The 21,330-nt window shown below is 39.7% G+C and overlaps 1 protein-coding gene across 1 annotated transcript in view; it reads right to left on the bottom strand.

Annotated features, from left to right (window-relative positions):
- Positions 1-1,418: 1,418 nt before the first annotated feature.
- Akr1d1 (aldo-keto reductase family 1 member D1) overlaps positions 1,419-21,330 on the bottom strand; it is a 74,899-nt gene continuing 54,987 nt past the window's right edge. The window contains exon 9 of the mRNA XM_069996864.1: positions 1,419-1,496. Coding sequence (XP_069852965.1) covers positions 1,469-1,496 — 28 coding nt within the window. The 3' untranslated portion in view covers positions 1,419-1,468. The remainder of the gene's footprint in view (positions 1,497-21,330) is intronic.

Genomic DNA, 21,330 nt, shown 5'->3' with positions numbered 1-21,330 from the left:
ACTCTTCTTTTTTTTGTTGGTTGGGGGGCTTGAACTCAGAGCCTGGGTGCTGTCCCTGAGCCTTTTTATGCTCAAGGTTAGTGCTCTATCACTTGAACCATAACACCATTTCCAGTTTTGGGGTAGGTAACTGGAGATAAGAGTCTCAGGGAGACTTTTCTGCCTGGACTGGCTTTGAACTGTGATCCTCAGATCTCAGCCTCCTGCATAGTTAGGATTACAGGTATGAGCCACCAGTTCCCAGCTTTGTTACTCTTCTTTTGAATAGTGTATACTTATGACCTCCAAAGAGCAAGACAATCCATTGAGGCACGGTTGAAGATAACAAACAAATTTATGTACACTATTTACACTAGAAAGGGGTCCTGTGACTACCTTGTCCTGGGCTAGATACCCAGAACTAAGGGCAGCCTCCACCATCAAACCTCCAAGCCTCCAATAGGCAGTCCTGACCCCGCCCCCCACCTTTATTACTTGGTCTGCAAACCTTCAAACTTCAGACCTCCAAAGCTCCAAAGCTCCAAAGGGGAAGGCTTTTCCCTTTCTTCCCTTCCTCCTCCTGTGCAGACCTCTCCACTGTCTGCAGGCTTGCCCTGCTCTTCTCCGGGAGGCACCTCTCCACAGGCCTCTCTAGAGAGAGGTCCCAAATGGCCTCGAGAGGAGGCCTTAATGACCTCCAGAAGAGGTCCTGAATGACCTCTGGAGGAGGCCTGCCCTGCCCTCCACAGGCCAGCTCTGCAAGCTTTCCCCTCCTGCTGTCCCTCTCTCCTCTCCATCTCTCTACTTCCCCACCCCAACGGGACTACTCTCCACTCTACTTCCCCTGCTCTCCACACTACTCTCCTCAGGACTCCCCTCAGGTATAAGTTTAAAAAAATCTATTTTAATAGTAAAGAAATAAATTCACTTCTAAAGACTGTTATATAACATATTGTGATAGTCTTCTTCTTCTCCTTCCTCTTCTTGTTCTTTTTTTTTCTTCCTTCTCTTTCTCCTCCTCCGCCTGGTGTGATTTTTGCATTGTATTCCTTTTGTGTGTGTGCGCTAGTCCTGGGGCTTGAAATCAGGGCCTGGGCACTGTCTCTGAGCTTTTGTTCTCAAGGCTAGCATTCTACCACTTGAGACACAGTTTCACTTCTGGCTTTTTTGGTGGTTAATTGGAGAGTCTCATGGACTTTTCTGCCCAGGCTGGCTTCAAACCATGATCCTCAGATCTCAGCCTCCTGTGCTAGGATTACAGGCATGAGCTACCAGCGCCTGGCTGCATTACCTGGGATGTTATCCTGCCTGGTCTTAGATTGATGAGTTGTGTGATCTTCTCCCTTCACCCTCCCAAGTAGCTTGAAGTGTCAGTCTGCATCACCATATCTGGTTTCCTTTTTTTAATTTTTGGGCTAATTAAAATAGTATTATTTAATCAATGATGACAGAAAGCAGACTCTTACCAGACACTGAATCTGGTTGTGTCTTAATCTTGAATTTCATATCCTCTAGACCTGTGAGAAAAAAAAAATTGTTGTGTTTAGAAAAACAAAACAAAACAAAAATCATCTTAATTTTCTAATTCACTGATTAAAAAAATAAATAGTATGAATTTGCATTTAAAGTACATACGCCAATTGAAAATAGCTTTTATTTCTCTTATATTTGGGACCTCAAACACAACTTCGTTTTTCCCCCAAAATGGATTCTGTTGCTAAAAATATGCCTGAAAAAAAATCACTACACTTGACAGTACCAAGATTGCAGCCAAATATCGATGATTCCCCTGCTTAAGATTCTTCAGTTGATGATGCGATGAGAACAATAGGTATTTACCAGAAACCACAATAGCAATCTTACATTTTTGCCTTATTCTTGGCTAACAGTTATGCAATACATTATCTCTTGCTGTAATGGACAGTACCATAGGCACAGCTCCATTCAACCACAAGGTTAAACAGCCAAGACAAACGGTGTTGCTAAATGCAGATGTTTGAGGGGTTGAAGTCTTATTTATCAGATTAAAAATAAATCACCGTGATAAATACCTGAAAGGTGTAGTTTAAAGGAGTAAAGGTTTTATTTAATTTTCTCAGAGATTTCTATCGATGCTCCATTGTTCCTGAGCCAGGGAGAGGCAGAATATTACTCTGGAAGGATGTAGAGGAGCAAAGCTGCTCACCTCATGGTGGTCTGGAAGCAGAGAGTCTGACAGGAGAAGGGATGGAGACAAGATACATCTTTCCTGGGTGTATCTTCAGTGACCTACTTCCTCCATTGAGGTCCCACCTGCTATTTCCTCTACTTCCTAATAGTGCTATCATATTATGAATCTATGGAGGGACTTAATCCATTGATTAGGCCAGATCTTTAAAGATCCAGTCACTTCTCAAAAGCCTATTAGCTGGCAACCAATATCCCAATATCTGAGACCCTGGAGGGAGGGGGGACACACATCTCCCATCCAAACCATTTTCAACTTAGGATGGATTTACTGGAACACAAGAGCAACATAAACTCAGTAATATCTATACCATTTGAAGTCAATTGACACAGACTTAGCAGACAAATCCAGGAGTTTCTTGGTCCCTCTTGCGGCTCACATGGAAGTATCATTATCTGTGAATGTAGAAATCTCATAGATTGCAGGAAATAGAATGGGTCTGGCATAAAAACTTGGACCAATCAAGGATGGAGAATGGCTGGCTAGCAATACAATTTAATAGGTGACACCTATGCTCCTTGTTGGTGGCCCAAAGTAGTCTGTTTATACTGATACTGTTGTGTGGCTCCCCCAAATGACGTTATAAATATTCAAATGGCCTTTGGCAGGGAAAATAAAAAGATTTCTTACCCCTGCAAGAATAAATTCTGTGGATGGTCCAGGACATATGAGGGCCTCCAAAGTGGCTGTTGCCTGCCAGGGAGGATATCAGCACCTGGCAGGAAGCATCATGGGTGGGTATGTTCTCTTGGATTTGCTTCCTTTGTTTATCCTGGCCTATTTCAATTCTGAGCTCATCCGAAGGGGCTTTCTCTTCCTTATTCTTTCTATTTGTTTTGTTTACTTGGTGATTCCTGACCACTGGCCTGGATTTGCCCCTCTAAGCCTATGCATTTGGCATTTGGCCCCTAGCTCTGTATCTGGGACATGTCCTCACCATGATTACAAGTGCTACTATTGTGGTTGTATGGTTACCCTTTCCTTTCCTTTCCTTTCCTTTTTTTTTTGCGGGGGGGGGGGCAGGTGGCATTGGCAATCCTGGGGCTTATACTCAGGGCCTGAGTGCTGTTTCTGAGCATTTTTGCTCAAGGCTGGCACTCTGCCACATGAATTGCAGCTCCACTTCTGGTTAATTGGAGATAAGACTCTTATGGACTTTTCTGCCTGGCCTGGCTTCAAACTGCAATCCTCAGATCTCCGCCTCCTGAGTAGCTAGGATTACAGGCACAAGCCACCAGCATCCAGCTTACAAAAATACACACACACACACACACACACACACACACACACACACACACACACACACACACACACACACACATTTTAAGCAGAATGACACTCTCAAGATTATATAATCATTAAAATGATTCATGGATAATTTTTAAAAATGCTTCTTGGCTTCAGAGTCTTGCTCATTGGCAGCACTTGCATCTATTCATAGTCTTTGTGATAACCACCCCCCCTTCCTCTGTTACAGAATAATGGCGAGAAAACCTTGCCTTTCTTTTTGTCTTGTTTCTCTATTCTTGGTTTCATCCCTAACAAGACAAGCCAAAAGAGGGTGATGGAAATCCATCTATTCAGAGAAAGCTTGCCAGAGGCTGAGGGAGTGGGTGAGATGGGGAGATATTGGTCCAAAACGTACATATTGCCGCTGAATGCGAGGAAAAAAATGATTAGAATTTAAGGTGATAGATATGTTAATTAGTTCCATTCATTCCACAGCATATATACATCATATTATTGTGCACTCCTTAATTATATGTGATTATAATTTGTCAAAAGAAATCTTTCTATTCACAGCATGAATCTTGACAACTAATTTCTTCCTCTTTCAGATTCCTTTATTATTATTATTATCATTATTGTCATCATCTATCATTATTTTGAGCAAGGTGATATGATGTCCCTTCCTAATTGTTTTTGTTTGTTTGCTCTGTACAGGTAATGAATGTAAGGGAAAATTTCAATGTGTAGGAATAGCTCTTTACTATGGCTTCTATTCATCTCATTTGAAAGGATGGAAAAGAAAGAGAAAAGACTAAGTGAACTACGGGTACCGGGCTTGCTTTTCACATTTTTATAATATCTATATATCATACTTCAGTGTTTTGCTTTTTTGAAAAAAATTTAATTGTAAAGGTGATGTACAGGGGGGTTACAGTCACATAAGTCTGGCAATGAGGACATTTCTTTTTGAACAGTGTGACCCTTCCCTCAGTTTCTCCTAGGTTTTCCCATCCCAACACCCTCCCCACAAAGTTGTCTAGTGAGTGTCACTGCTGAATTGGTTCACCCTTTGTCTCACCATTTCTGGCCTTCCCTTCCCCTCTCCAGTCAGATAAACTTATATACAAGACAAAAGGTACAGAAATCACAAAACAGGAACAAAAGGGAATAACCCAAAGAGGGTGAAAAAAATAGAACCATAAACAATACAATAAAAAAAAAAAACTCTTGTTTGCCTTCCTTGGAGTTCATTTTGGTAAGTATCATTTTATATGATCATATACACATAGCTATTCAGCCTTTGTGATCCTATCCTAAGAATATCCTCCTTTGTTCTCACTGTGTGAATGTTTAGAGTGCTGTTTAATTAATCATGTCCAAGTGTAATTATCTGTCTTTTACTATACATTTACTTTACTTGTAGATTTATAGCACATTCTAATGACCACCATGCAGCCTATGTTTCTTTGAGTCTGGCTTAGTTTGCTTAATATAATTTTCTTTTTTTATTGTGAAAATACTGTACAGAGGGGTTACAATTACATGGGCAAGATAATGAGTTAATATAATTTTCTTATGAGTGGGGCAATGTCATTCTCTCTGATGGAAGCATAGAATTCCATGAATCTTACAATTTTTAATGGCTGTTTTACTCATGATGTCTCATAATTTTCTTGAGTTTTGAATAGCTTCCTACTGTGTTGATTGCTTAGTTTCCCTCCCATGAACATTTAAACTAAGTGGGTATTAATATTTGTTTAAGTCAGCTTTATTGAGCTATAAATCAGATACCATATAATAAATCCTTTAAAAGTGTCCAATGACTATGTGTGTGTACGTGTGTGTGTATGTGTGTGCACGTGTGTGTGTGTGTGTGTGTGTTTGTGTGTGTGTGTACTAGTCCTAGAGTGTGAACGGAAAGCCTGGGTGCTGTCCTTGAGTTTCTTTGCTCAAGATTAGCACTCTACCACTTGAGCCACAGCTCCGCTTCTGGCTTTTTTTGGTAGTTAATTGGAGATCAGTCTCATGGACTTTCTTGCCTGGGCTAGCTTTGAACCACAATCCCTTAAAAAAATTATTGTAAGTTGGGCATCAGTAGTTCATGTCTGTAATCCTAGCTCCTCAGCAGGCTGAGATCTGAGGATCACAATTCAAAGCCAGCCTGGCAGGAAACTCTGTGAGACTCTTATCTTCAATAAATGACCAGAAAACTAGAAGTGGCCCTCAAGTGGTAGAGCACTCACCTTGAGCTGAAGAACTGAGGGATAGTGCCTAGGCCCAGAGTTCAAGCCCCATGAGCAACAAAAAAATAAAAAAAATTGTAAAGATGATGAACAGGGGGGTTACAGTTACAAAAGTAAGGTAATGAGTACATTTCTTGTTAAACACTATTACCCCTCCCTCATTTTCTCCCGCTTACCACTCCCTACTCCCCTCCCCACCAAGTTGTAAAGTTCACTGCCCACATAGTGTCTAGTGAGTATCATTGTTGCAATAGTTCATCTTTTATCCTGCTGTTTCTGTGATTCCCTTTCCCTTCCAGATAAGCTATATACAAGACAAAGGAGATAGAAAACTAAAGCAGTAAGAAAAAATAGAAATAACTGCATACAGGAAATAAGAACCTCTTGTTTCCAATTCTTGGAGTTCATGTTGACATGCTTCATTATATATGGTCCAATGCACTAGCGATTGGGCAATTGTGATCCCCTGCTAAGACTATCACATACATATTCTAGTTATTACAATTGAGGAAAACCATGTAACCTATGTTTCTTTGGGCCTGGCTTGCTTCACTTAATATATTTTTTTCCAGGTCTTTCCGTTTCCTTATGAAGGGGGGCAATGTCATTCTTTCTAATAGACTCATAGAACTCCATTGTGTATATATACCACATCTTCTTGATCCATTCATCTACCAAGGGGCAACTGGGTTGTCAGTCAGCTCGAATCCCTACATTTCAGTTTCCTGAGTAGCTAGGAATACAGGCATGAGACTCTGGCGCCCAACTCTAATGCTTTTAGTTGCAAAGAATTGTGTAATCGTCATTACAATACATTTTAGAATATTTGAATCACCTTTAAAGAAAATCCCATACCTGTTAGTACTCACTCCCATTTCTCCAACATTTCCCACTTAAAAACAACTAGAAATCCATCTCCATCTCTATTAGTGTCTGTCCTAGACATTTCGTGTAAATAGAATCATCACGTGTGGCCTTTTGTGACAGTCTTCGTACTATGTTTTTGAAGTTCATTCATGTTGTAATGGGCATCCAAACTACATTCCTTTATATGTTTGGATACTATTCCATTGTGTGGAGTCTGTTTACTCACTCATCATCCATCAGTGGACCCCTGGGTGTGTTATTGTTGCTAGGCATCTGTTCAGCTCACACTCACGCAGCAAAGCTTGTGATTGCGTTGTTTCCTTTTGTCCCAGTGGTAAAAACCACACACCACACCACAAAAAGAGATAATTGAATTTGGGAAATGGCCAAGAAAGATGTATGTAGTGAAGAAGAACAACAACAAAATACTAGAAATAAGCTTTGAATGAAACATAAATGGATTCTGGGAGGCATTGCCAATAGCAGGAATGTTCACACTACTGCCCTTCAAGAGACACAGATGAACAACCAGAGGCATTTGGTGAAGATGCATTAATTGAAATAAGCGAGAAAAATGATGACAATATTCCAATGGAGAGACACCAGCAGAAGCCTTCACATGAAAGGAATCTGAGGTATTTCATGACATTGTAAGACACTTTGTGACATTCATGTTGCTATCTGGTCCAGATTTAGTGTGACAATTCCCCTAAAAGATGTTGATCCTGGGGCTGGGAAGGTGGCTCAGTGGTAGAGCGCTTGCCTTGCATGCATGAGGCCCTGGGTTCGATTCCTCAGCACCACATAAGCAAAAAGCCAGAAGTGGCACTGTGGCTCAAGTGGTAGAGTGCTAGCCTTGAGCTGAAGAGCTGAGGGACAGCGCCCAGGCCCAGAGTTCAGGTTCCACGACCAGACCCCCCCCCAAAAAAAAGATGTTGATCCTGTATCATGTTACATGTGATAAAGACAAAATTTGTCCACACAACTCTTGACACCTCTTTTCTCTTTCCTTCCTTCCCTATTTCCTTCCTTCCTTCCTTTTCTTCCTTCCTTCCTTCCTTCCTTCCTTCCTTTCTTTCTTTCTTTCTTTCTTTCTTTCTTTCTTTCTTTCTTTCTTTCTTTCTTTCTTTCTTTCTTTCCTTTCTTTCTTTCTCTTCCTTTCTCTCTCTTTCTTTCCTCTTTTTTCCTTTTTTCTCTCATTCCTTCCTTTCTTTTTCATTTTCTTTTTTTCCTTCCTTCTTCCCTCTCCTCTCCCTTCTTCCCTTTCTTTCCTTCCTTCCTTCCTTCTCCCTTTCTCTCCCTTTTCCCTTTCTTTTTTTCTTTACTTGCAATGCAGAGGCTCAAATCTAGGACTTTGCCCATAGTAGGCTAGATAAATCCTCTTAATGTATTCTACACAAAAATCCTAAACACCTTATTTTTTAGTGTTTCTAACATTTTTGAAATTACAGTTTGTTAAATATTCGTTGTTCCTTTTTCCATTGACTATACAATTATGGCTATGAGCAAGAGAACTTTCCATGCTTTGACAAAACTGGAACTTCACAATTGTATACTTTCACATTTATTAATTATTTGTTAATTTATTGTGATTTGTTTGTATGGTTTTAAGCTTGCATGCTTTTCTTTGGGTTCTGGGATTTCAAGGCTTTGTTCTTGCTGGAAAGTGTTCACAGTGGAGCCATGCCACAGCCCATTGTTTTGCTTTAGTTATTTTTTTGGACAAGGTCTTGAGTTTTTGCCTGGGGGTAGCCCCAGAGAAGGACCCTCTTACCTATGTCTCCTATATAGCTAGGATTAGAGATGAGTACTACCATACCTGGCTTGTTGGCACAGACAAGGTCTTGCTAATGTTTTACTCAAGCTGATTTTGACCTGGAATCTCCCAAGCTAAGCCTCAGACTGGTATTACTGATTCAGTTTCTTTCTTTGAATACATAGGATTACAGGTGTGTGCTACCAATCCTGGCTTGTAGCTTTAACTTCCTATTTTAAATAGAAATAGAAAGCTAAAAATATAAATAGGAGTTTAAAATATAAAGTTAAAATTTTAAATAGAAAGTTAAAAAATACAGTATTAACACATAACTGACCCAAGAATAGGTGTAACAAGAAAGTAGAAATATCTCTGTAAATAAAATACCTATCCAATTTTATGAACAGAATTTAAAATAAGAGTATAATATAGAAACAACAGGCATGTTTCTGGGTAAGATTTAATAGACTAAAGCTACCAATGTTTTCCAAAACCATAAAGAACAATTACACAATTCCAAACAGAAACGTAATAGAATATTTGAGAGCATCTCAAAAAGTTTCTATTTTCATTTTAAGGGGAGAAAAGTGATAATTATTGAGAATTTCTTGAACTATAATGATAGTGAAGGAGGATCAAACAAATACTAAAATATATTATATAGCAACACTAATTAGCAGTTTGGGTAGAGGGATGCTTCAAACATACCAGAGAAATAAAAGAGACCAGAAATAGACCCATGTAGACTTAGGAGAGACAAGCATAAATGAAGTATTTAAACCAAGGGAGGAAGGGATGTCCCCGTGACTGATGTGACATTGGGAGAACTCAGTCTCCAGTTAAGGAATAAGTTAGGAAGCCAGTTACTTGTGGCTCACATCTGTAGTCCTAGCTACTCTGCAGGCTGAGATCTGAAACTCATGGTTCAAAGCTAGCCCAGGCAGGAAAGTCTGTGAGACTCTTATCTCCAATTAACCACCAGAACACCAGCTATGGTTCAGAGTGGTAAAGTACTAGCCTTGAGCAAAAGAGCTCAGGAACAGCACCCAGGCCCCATGACCAAAGAAAAGAAAAGAGTAAGTTATGACTATGTGGCACAGCAAATGTTAAAGACCTGAATGTCCAAAATAGAAAGCAAAACAACTAAGAATGTTTAGGAGCAATAAGTAATATGTAGAACTGAGTAAAGAATACTGTCCATCTAAAGGAAAATTCTGACTGACTTGACAAGACAGTGTTTGTTTTTGCATTTCTTAGCTGAACTTTATGGATGGAGAGAGTTGAGCCATTTGCTTTAAGGTAGTTTATTATCATTAATTTTGCATCTAAAATTCTCTTTCTTGTGGTAGCTTTGTCAGGACTGGATTATGGGGTAGTGCTGATTGCATGAGTTTGTAGGGGTTTCCTTCCTAAGGCGTAGTTTGTGGAGCACTGAGGTTTCTTCTTCCTCTTCTCTGTTCTCCTCCCCCTCCCACCCTCCTCTTTCTCCTCCTCCCCCTCTTCTTTTCCCCTTCCTCTTCCCTCCCTTTCTTCCTCCCCTTCTCCCCCTTTTTTGTCTTCCTCTTCCTCCTTCTCCTCCTCCTACTTTTTTCCTGGGTGCTGTCCCTGAGATTTTGTGCTCCAGGTTAACATTCTACTACTTGAACCATAGCTCCACTTCTGGCTTTTTGCTGGCTAATTGGAAATAAGAATCTCATGGACTTTCCTGCCCTGACTGGTTTTGAATCGTGATCCTTGGATCTCAGCTTCCTGAGTAGCTAGGATCACAGGTGGAATTTTTTCTTTTAAAGTTTGGTAAAATTCAACAGTGAAGCTTTTTGGTCCTGGGCTTTTTTGGGAGATTGTTCTTATAGATTCAATGTCTTTACTTGAACTTTTTTACTTGAAGATTTTACATCTTGGTTCAGTTTCAGTAGGTTATCTAAGTCCAGAAATTTATCTATTTCTTCTAGATTTTTTAATTTGTTGGTATATATTCATATCTATATCTATCTTCAGAATGATCCTTTGTGACCTTTGATTTTCTATATTATCAGTTGTAATGTTTCTTTTTTTTCTTTAATTTTATTTTTCTTCTGTCCCGACTCCTGGGATACTTTCGTCAACGGGAGGGCGCCCCAGAAACCAAGACTCCAAACCAGTAGATGCAACAAACAAGAGGCGTTTATTCAGCATTTGCGCAAACAGGTCTCTCAGCCTCGGCAAGGGAGAGAGCCCCGAGCAGCGGTTACAGGCATTCTTAAAAGCAAAAACCACAAGATTAGCATATAACACCAGGTGTCCCAGGATTGGCCCATTTAGAAGTCACTATACACTCCAGCAATCATTTTTACTACAAAGGAAAGTTTATAACACTCTTTGTAAAACAGTTGGCTCAGGGCAAGTCTAGGGGGAGTGGTCACCCTGGAGGGGAGTTTACATAGTTACAGGCTTGTGATTGATTAACATTTGGCCTAGTTTGCTGGACTTGCCAGGTGGTCCTTATCTTGGGTCCTTATCTTGGGTCCCATTCTTGGGTCCCATTTGACCACTTGGGGAATTTACTTGTTTGTTCTTTATTTATGACCACAGACCTTGTCCTGGCCGGCTGGCATCTGGGCTCCGAGACTTTTTACTCAATTCCTTATTTCCAGAAAGGGGGGGGGGTAGTTAGTGCTAGGGTGAGCAAGTTTACAAAAACAAAATCAGCAGTTAGCAATTGTAAAATGTATCTCTAATTTTTAATCTTTCACCTTTTTAGTTAGTCTAGCCTAAGGTTGATCTCTCTCTCTCTCTCTCTCTCTCTCTCTCTCTCTCTCTCTCTCTCTCTCTCTCTCTCTCTCTCTCTCTCTCTCTCTCTCTCTCTTAGTTGTGGTGGGGCTTGAACTCTGGGCCTCGGTGCTGTCCCTCAGCTCTTCAGTACAAGGCCAGCGCTCTACACTTGAGCCACAGCACCACTTCTGGTTTTCTCGTGGTTTACTGGAGATAAGAGTCTCATGGACTTTCCTTGCCCCAGCTGGCTTTGAACCTTGATCCTCAGATCTCAGCTTCCTGAGTAGCTAGGATTGCGGGCGTGAGCCACCGGCACCGGGCCCAAGGTTTATCTTTTAAAAGCTCCAGCCCAGGGGACCATATGGACACCAACTCAGGTAACAGCAAAGTTGATTGTCAGCAAGCTGACAAGGCTGAGCCTTTCCAGCTGGGTGCACCACTTGTGTTTGTGCAAAGGGGGTATCTTTATACTAGGGCCAGGGAGTACTCTGCAGTTTCACCTGGGGCCAAAGGGAGCAAGTAGCCAGGGCAGGCTTTACTGACTGCAACAGTTGTGGTTAGATCTGGGAGGAAGGCATTCCTTTACTGCAGCTGGAAGCTATGGGGGCCTGGAGGGCAGGGCGGGAGCTCGCACTTGTGGCCAGGGCTGGTCTGGCCACCTGAGGGTCTAGGATGGAGGTTGGTAAGTCAAAATGGAGGAGGGTATACTTTCATTAATCCTTTGTAAATTCTTTTTTGGGGGGTTCTGTATTTCATTTATTTCTAATCTGGTCTTTATTTAGTTCCTTCTATTGATTTTGGGTTGTTTTTCTTTTCTGGATTTTCTGAAACCTTGAGCTACATCATCAGGAAATCTGAAATGTTTCCACTTTTTTCTTTTTTTTTTTGCCAGTCGTGGGGTTTGAACTCAAGGCCCTGGGCACTGTCCCTGAGCCTCTCTGTGCTCAAGGCTAGCGCTCTACCACTTGAGCCACAGTACCACTTCCGGCTTTTTCTGTTTATGTGGTACTGAGGAATTGAACCCAGGGCTTCATGCATGCAAGGCAGGCACTCTACCACTAAGTCACCTTCCCAGCCACTACTTTTATTATATTATTATTAATAGTAGTTAATCCTAAAATGTGAACTCACAGCAAACTTCTGAGCATATTTCATGTATTGAAAATGTTAATGATTTTGGAAGAACTGCTTTTAATAGTAATGAGCTAATTTTTTTAAGTCAGTAGTATTTCTCTAACAAAATTCTGAAAAATGAGGAATGAGATAAGGATGTCCATTCTCTGCATTCCTTTTCAATATAGTACTGGAATTTCTAGCAAGAGCATGAAGGCAAGAGGAAAACATAAAGGGGATCCAAATAGAGAAGAAGTAAAACTATCAGTTTTTGCAGATGACATGATCCTTATTTAAAGGACCCTAAAATCTCCTCCCCCAAAGCTACTAGAGCTGATACTAAACTTTGACAAAGTAGTAGGGTACAACCCACAAAAACCAGTAACTTTCTGGTATACTCACAATGAGAAGATTGAGACTGAAACCATGAAAGCAACTCCATTTTCAAATCTCAAAAGAATAAAATAAAATCCTTAGGAATTAACCAAGGGTATGAAGGACTCCCACACTAGGCACTCATTGCTACAAACCTCCAACTTCTACTTTTTCTGTTCCCCAAATTTTGGCATATTGTGTTTCCCTTTTTCATCTGATTAAAGGAATTTTATAATTTTCCTTTTGATTTCCTTAATGACCCCTACGTTCATTCAAAATGTTTTTAATCTTCATGAATTTGTATAATATTTACAATTTTCCTGACAGTTGACTTCTAGTTTCATTCCATTGTGATCAGAAAAGATGGAGGATCTTACTCAAAAAATTTTCAGACTTAGCCCCTCTGTATAGTATTTTCACAGTAAAAAACTTACTTAAATTTTTTTTGTGTGTGTACTGAGGATCAAACCTCTTTACTGAACTACGCTCCCATTCCATGGAGAAGTTTAAAAAGCAGAGAAGGACTATCCATATGTGATGGTCTATTAGCACTAGACATCATCTTAGTAAATCTCAAAGTGGCAAAAATATCCCTATATAAGCTGGGTTTCAGAGGCTCATATCTATCTTACTAGTTCTGCCTCCTGGACTGACTCCTAGTCCAGAGCCTGTTGACATCTTTCTTGCCAGTTGACTGGGGTAATCTGGATATCTCATTTGTTTCAGATTACTACAATTGACTCTGGTATTTAACATTTCCTTTCAGAGACTCTTTGCCCACAGGGTAGGAGGAATTGGCAAAAGGAGATAACTAGTATTATCCTTTCCGCAACAGCTCAGCTAGTCTCAAGTCATTGACCTCTCTGCTGTCCACAGGAAGATGTGAGAAAGCTTACATTTATACATGACATCATCATGGTGCCTCCGTCTTTATAATACCCAAGGGGTCCCTCTGATACTGACATATCTTCTTGTTTCTGCCAATTATTCTGGCTTCCCCCTTCCCTTCTTTATAACTACATGCTGAAAGTAAAAGCCAGAAGCTTCTTCAGTCTTTCCTTTTTACTTCTCTTGCCTTTGTGTAGTTCTTTGATGTTGCCTCAGGCTGCGCTCTGTTTCAGTACTTTTCTTCTTCAGGAATAGTATTAACATTTACTAGAAAGGAGTGAATTTCAACTTGAAGAACAAAGTAGCTACTGGAAGCCCTTATGATTCTCTCTCTCTTTCTCTTTGTCTCTCTTCCCCCTCTCTTCCTTTCCATCTATCTTGGAACAGATAGTGCTGGTGGTATATGAGGTCACTGGTGTTATGTTTTTGAATACAGCTCTTTGCTGGGTTATTTGATGATTCCTCCAATTTTCTCTTTTTAAAAGGTTTTAAAAATTATTATTATAAAGGTGATGTAAAGATTAAAGTTACATAAAGTTACATAAGTCAAGTAAAGAGTACATTTCTTTTGGGGCAATGTCTCCCCTTCCCTCACTCCCAGTTTTCCACTCCCATTCCCACCCACAAGTTGTATAGTTCATTTTCAACATAGTGTGAAGTGAGTGCCATTGATGCATTTGTTCACCTTTGGTCCCTCCATTTCTGTGGTTCTTCCCTTACCGTCCTAAAGACAGATAAACAAGGCAAAAAAGAAAAGAAAAAAATAGCAACAAAGACAAAACCCTCTTATTTCCATTTCCTGGAGTTCATTTTGATAAACATTATTTTGTATGATCAGATGCACATAGGCATTGTACCTTTTTGTTCCTCTCCCAAAAATATCCTCCTTTGGAAAAATTTTTCTTCCTAAGTCTTAGAAAAGGAAATGTCTAAAAATACCCTTGTATCTGTAGTGGCTGTTTACCATAAGCTCTTTGAGTTATAGTTTTCTTACTCTCATTTCATTGCCAGTCTGATTACACACTTCTTTTTTTTTTTTTTTTTGTCAGTTGTGGGGCCTGAACTCTGGGCCTGAGCGCTGTTCCTCTGTTCTTCAGCTCAAGGCTGGCACTCTACCACTTGAGCCACAGCACTACTTCCGGCTTTTTTTCTTTTTGCTTATGTGGTGCTGAGGAATTGAACCCAGGGCCTCATGCATGCAAGGCAAGCACTCTACCACTGAGCCACCTTCCTAGCCCTGCACCCTTCCTTTATTCTAGGTGTAGTATAGATTTTGCAAAGCTAACAATGGACCTAAATAACTCTATTTTCCTATCAGATCCATTTTGTGTAGGCTCAGACCTACACAAAATAAGCTTGCTTATCTTTTCCAGAGTCAGGTACTAATTTTTCTGTTCTAGTCTGAGAAACCACAGTACCCAAAACTTTGAAGACTGGGCTATACCCTGGCCAATGTGCTGCTCTAATCTCACCCCACCATCTGTCAAAGGGACCAATGCCTGTTCCATTCCCCTATTAGCTTCACAAATCTGGCCCCTTTTCTCCCTTGAAATGTAAATAAGCCTTTGTTGCCTTGTTTGCTACTCCGCCTTGGTGAATTCTTTCACATCCCAGTAAGGTCACTGGCTGAAGCCCCCAGCCCTAGCAGATTTGGTCTTCCAAACTGGCTTTCTGAATAACTATTGCCGGAAACTTGAGGAATGAAGGAAAACAGTTAAGCAGTTTAATCAAATCCCTGAATGTTTCCCTATTTTAATACAGTCTGTTATTTACCAGAGCAATTTGCTCTTGACATACTCAGACAATAATTTATAATTTCTGCATCCTGCCTTAACTCATTTTCATTGGGATTCATTTGTCCATGTGTTCTAAACTTAAATGCTAAAAGCATGAAACCCATTATCAGTTTAACAATTGGCAAAAAGATAAAATGCATGAACAAGCATAGATGAATTACGATGGATGAGCTGTTTACTATAAGCATTATAAAAAGAAGCCTAAATGGCATAGTTTTCAGTTATATGCAATGAGCTGAAACAATAGCATTAGAAATCAGCACATCTTAACATCTATCAAGAATGAATCTTACATTAACAGGATTTTTCAACCTCTGCATTATTGACATTTGGGGCTAGATAATGCTTTGTTGAAAGTGTGGCCTGTGTATTCTGGGATCTTTAGCAACACTCTTTCCTCTACCTAGCAGATACCAACACCATCTTTGTGCTCTCTGACATAACTGTGACACCCTAAAATATTCCCACACATTGCCAGAAAGGTTCCTAGAAAAGGGGGGAGGGGACAAATTTGCCCTTAGTTTTGAACCAGGTGGAATGAAACCACTCAGTGTAGCTTTTCCAGTATTAGATGATAAAAATCCATAACACAGGACTACATACCCTTATATCCAACTCAGTGCTTTAAAATAGAATACATCTTGTCGCAGCCTCATGAAAATTTTAAAACATTGATTGATATTATCTGCGCTTAGGGTGATTAAAAGTAGAATACAAAAGCTAAAAGTTCAAGCTCTAGCATTAGAAATTAAAATGAAACTTGTGTAAACAACTATTAAAACAATCAAATCAAAATTCAGAGTATCTAGAAAATAACATGGAAACATTATACTTGTGAAATCTTTACTATAACAGAGCTCAAAAGAAAGTTCACTATATTTAATATTGGTATTACAAAACAAGAAATAGAAGAACCAGCTGAAAAACCGATAAAATAATCCTTCACTCTAAGAAATTAGAATCTAATTGATATATTAAGAAAATAGAGATTTGAGGGGCTGGGAAGATGGCTCAGTGGTAGAGTGCTTGCTTTGCATGCCTGAGGCCCTGGGTTCGATCCCTCAGCACCACACAAGCAGAAAAAGCCAGAAGTGGCACTGGCTCAAGTGGTAGAGTGCTAGCCTTGAGCTGAAGAACTGAGGGGCAGCGCCCAGACCAAGAGTTCAGGCCCCATGACCGACAAAACAAAAAACAGAAACAAAAACAAACAAAAAATAGAGATTTAAAAAATAAAATGACAAAGTAGTAGATTCCAAAGCAGTAAAACAGCAGAATTGATTAATGTATTTTCTTTCCTTCAGGAAATTTATTGTAAAGGAAAATCCAGGAAAAAAATAATTTTATTAACCAGTAATTAATAATAGTCAAAAGAACAAATGTGTAAGTACACAAAATAAAAATGGAGGCCAGGTCCCAGTGTCTCAACTTGTGATTTTTAGCTATTCAGGAGGTGGAAATATGGAAGGGTTGAGGTTTAAAGCCAGATTGGCCAGAAAAGTCCAAATGACTCTACCTCCAATTAGCAGTATGGCTCAAGTAGCAGAATATCACATGTAAGAAAGAAAGCTGAATGAACTCCAGGCCTTGAGTTCACCCAATTACTAGAAAAAAATGAAGAATTAAAGGAATCACTAGAGTATTAGGGATAAGTGCTGATAACTCAAAAGATTTTGTTGTTGTTGTTGTTGTTCACTGTCTTAGCCCAAGTGCTCAGGACAGAGCCTAGCATGGTGTGCTAGTCCAAGCCCTGAGTTCAAGTTCTAGTATTACCAACAAGCTATATAAATATAAACATAATTATAAATACAAATACAAATATAAATATATAGCTGTACTCAGGAGATTGGATTTCTATGGTTCCTGCTTTTAATTTAATATTTTAACAAATATGTCATTGAGTTTTACGTTTTAAATTTTTAGAAAATAAGCTTTCAGACACCTGTACCCCTCCATAAAAACAACAACACAAATACAAATACTCAAGCAGAAAGTCTCGGACTTTTCTTCTGACATCTAAGAAGACAGTTAAAAATATATTCAATGGATAAAAAAATGATTAAGCAGAAATTATATTTGCAAAAGAGCTCTAAAATTAGAAGGATGATCTGACCTTCCTGTTAGTTATCCTGTAGTCTTCAGGATATCCAACTGAGCAAAAGAGAAACTTCGTTGCTGGGAATGTTAATAAACACTGCAAGCGAGAGAAGTCTTAGTGGTGGCTTGTGGGAGGGAGAATATGGATTCAGAAGGAGCAGAAGAGAAGCTCCTGGGCACCGGAAATCCTGTCTTTTCATATGCTTGGTGATGGGTAGCATAGGATGTATAAATGTGAACCATATCATTGAATTGGGCACTTCAGCTTACACTATGTGTATTCACTTTAGCTTACTGTAGCTTAATACAAATAACTGGTCACTAGTTTATAGTGAAGGCAAAACCTATGAGTTCCATATCACTTTGTTTGTACCAGTCACTGTTTCTTGGAATCTCGGGGGGTGATTCTTGTAGATTTCAATGAACTTGAACCCCTCAACTTTGGAAATTAGCTAAGCACCTGGCATGACCTTGAAGATATTATTGAATCCCTGCCACAACTCATTAAGAATATAAAGGCTTGTATTTTCTTGGAAATGTGTTTAAAAAAGTAATATTTGACAGAGAATGGAAGGCATTATAGCACATACTCCTGGTACTATAGTATAGTGCTAGGTTCTCTCCTTTCCTGGGGAAAACTTTGTTTGCATTTCTGTTAAGGATTGGTGGTAAAAGGTTCCACAGACCACTCTCAGATTCAATGATTTACTACAGGGCCTTAGAGAACTCAGAAGAGCTGTTACCTTCATGGCTGTGGTTAATTATAGTGAAGGGACAAAAATAAAAGTTAGCAGAAGCCAGCCAGATGTGGAGATGAACACTTGTAATCCCAGCATTTGAGTGGCTGAGGCAGAAGGTTGAGAATTTATCAGCTTGGATTACTTAGAAAGTTCCAGGTTACTTACGCAGTGAGATCTTTTCTCAAAGAGAAACAAATAAATAACAAAGCTAGACAAAAATAAAAGGAGCCTAGAGTCGGATTCCACGGTAGACCAGGCACAGAATTACAGTTGTTTTCTCCCAGTGAATTGTGGAGGGGGTGCTTAATTCTCCTAGAAATAGTAAGTGACAATGTGTGAAGTCCTGAGAACCAGGAAAATTCATTTGAACTTTGAAGTCTAGTGTTTTCATAAGTGTTGGTTGGGAGGTATGAAGGATGTGTATAGCTGAGTTTAGTCATTCAGTTGCCAGCTGCTATATGAAGCCAAAATTTCTTTCCCTCACCATAAATCAGGTCATCAGCACAAATCACTCAATAAAGCCCTTTACCATTTTCCTCAGGAATGATATTCTAAGGGCATAGAGTTTATCTTTTTTTCTGCTTCTTTTTAAAATTATATATATATATATATTAAAATGTTGTACAGAGGGGTTATAGTTACATGAACAGAGTAATGAGTACATTTCATAGCGAGCATTGTTACCTCCTCCTTTGTTTTCCCCCACCATCACTTCCCTCCCCACCTCCCCAACTCCTACTGTCCTCCCACACCGACATTGTAAAGTTCGTTTTCAACATAGTGTCCTGTACACATTGTCATCACAATGGGTCAGCCTGCAACCCCATTTAAGCATTCCCAATATCCCTTCCCTTCCCCAAATTACAAAAATGTATATACAAGGTACAGAACATCGTCATCAAATCCAGTGAGAACCGGGGTTATACTGTGGGGGAAGAACATAGAAAAGAAATAAAAGAATCACATAGTGCATTGTAATTACATTAAAAACACTAGCAAGCAAGAAAACAGAACACTTGTATCCCTGTCTTGGGGGTACATTTTGTTTAACATTATCTCATGTGGTCATATGTACATAACCTTTGACCTTCTCTGCTTATCCTAGAAATGTACTAGTCATTGCAAACAAGAGAAACCATGGGACCTATGTTTCTTTGGGCCTGTCTTACTTAAGTTTTTCCAAGTCTTTCCATTTCCTAACAAATGAGGCAATGTCGTTCTTTCTGACGGAGTCATAGAGTTCCATTATATGTATATATATCTCACATTTTCTTGATCCATTCATCTACTGAGGGGCATCTGGGTTGGTTCCATGTCTTAGCTATGGTGAATAATACTGAGATAAACATGATTGTGCTGGTAGCTTTGGTATGACGTTATTTGTGATCATTTTGGTAAATGCCCAAAGTGGGGATTGCTGGGTCATCGGGAACTAGCTCTATGTGGAGTCTTTTGAGGAACCTCCATACTGCTTTCCAAAGTGATTGAACAAGTTTACACTCCCACCAACAATGTAGTAGGATTCCCTTTTGGCCACATCCCCTCCAGCATCTGTTATTACTAGATTTCTTGATTATAGCCATTCTCACTGGAGTGTTGTCATGATTTGCATTTCTTTTGTGGCTAGAGAAGTTGAGCATTTCTTCATGTGTCTACTGGCCATTCTTATTTCCTCTTCAGAGAAATCTCTCTTTAAGTCTTTAGCCCATTTATTAATCAGGCAGTTATTTCTTTGAGGATTTGTTGTTGGGGCATTTAGTTTTTTGAATTCTAAGTATATTTTAGATATAAGACCCTTGTCCATTGTATGGCTAGTAAAGATCTTCTCCCAGTCTGTGGGCTTTCTGTTGATCCTGTTAGCTATGTCCTTTGCCTTGCAGAAAGCTCTGCAGTTTCATGCAATCCCATTTGTCCAAACTTTCTATGGTATGTTGTGTTTCTGGGTCTCTATTAAGAAAATCTTGGCCTGCCGGGCGCTGGTGGCTCACGCCTGTAATCCTAGCTACTCAGGAGGCTGAGATCTGAGGATCACGGTTCAAAGCCAGCCCGGGCAGGAGAGACCGTGAGACTCCTATCTCCAATAAACCACCAGAAAACCGGAAGTGGCGCTGTAGCTCAAGTGGTAGAGCGCTCGCCTTGAGCTGAAGAGCTGAGGGACAGCGCGCAGGCCCAGAGTTCAAGCCCCACGACCGACAAAAAAAAAAAAAAAAAGAAAAAGAAAATCTTGGCCTGTGTCAAGGAGCCCTAGATTATTTCCCATTCCTTCGTGTAATGTTTTCATGGAGTCTGCTTTGACTTTGAGGTCTTTGATCCATTTGGAATTGATTCTGGTGCAGAGTGATATATATGGATCTAGCTTTAGTTTTCTACAGGTGTTTAACCAATTTTACCAACATCATTTACTGAAAAGACTGTTTTTTTTCTTCCATTCTATTTTTTTTTTACCTCCCCTATCAAAGATTAGGTGTCTGTAGGTCTGTGGGTTCATTTCTGGGTCTTCTGTCCTATTCCATTGGTCCTTGGGTCTGTTCTTGTGCCAGTACCAAGCTCTTTTGATAACTATGGCTTTTAGTAGAGTTTGAAATTTGGAAGTGATATTCCTCCAGCACTGTTCTTTGTACAAGGACTGTTTTTGCTATTCAGGGTCTTTTATTGTTCCAGATGAATTTTTGGATTGGCTCTTCTGTTTCCTTGAAGAATGAGGTAGGGATATTGATAGGGATCACATTGAATTTGTAGATAGCCTTTGGCAATATTGCCATTTTCACAATGTTAATCCTCCTAATAAAAGAGCATGGGAGGTTTTTCCACTTGCTTTAATTTCCTTTTTCTGGTTTTTAAAGTTTTCATCATAGAGGTCCTTCACTTCTTTAGTTAACTCCTAAGTATTTTGGGGCTATTACAAAAGTGATTGTTTTCCTAATTTCAGCTGCACCCTTTTCATTATTGGCATACAGGAAAGCCATTAATTTCTGAGGGTTAATTTTATGCCATTCTACTTTGTCAAAGTTTCTGATTAGCTCAAGTAACTTGGGATGGAGTCCATGAGATTCTTTAAATACAAGATCATGTCATCTGCAAAGAGGGCGAGTTTTACTTCATCTTTCCCTATTTGGATCCCCCTTATGTTTGCATCTTGTCTTATTGCTGTAGCTAGGCATTCTAATAATAGATTGAAGACAAGTGGAGAGAGTGGACATCCTTGTCTTGTTCCTGAGTTAAGAGGAAATGGCTTTAGTTTTTCACCATTAAGTATAGTGCTGGTTGTAGG

This window comes from Dipodomys merriami, unplaced genomic scaffold (assembly GCF_024711535.1).
Source record: "Dipodomys merriami isolate MVZ:Mamm:240054 unplaced genomic scaffold, mDipMer1.0.p SCAF_5, whole genome shotgun sequence".
NCBI classification, from domain to species: domain Eukaryota; kingdom Metazoa; phylum Chordata; class Mammalia; order Rodentia; family Heteromyidae; genus Dipodomys; species Dipodomys merriami.
Note: the sequence above shows the minus strand (reverse complement) of the source record. Positions and strands in the feature narration are given on the sequence as shown.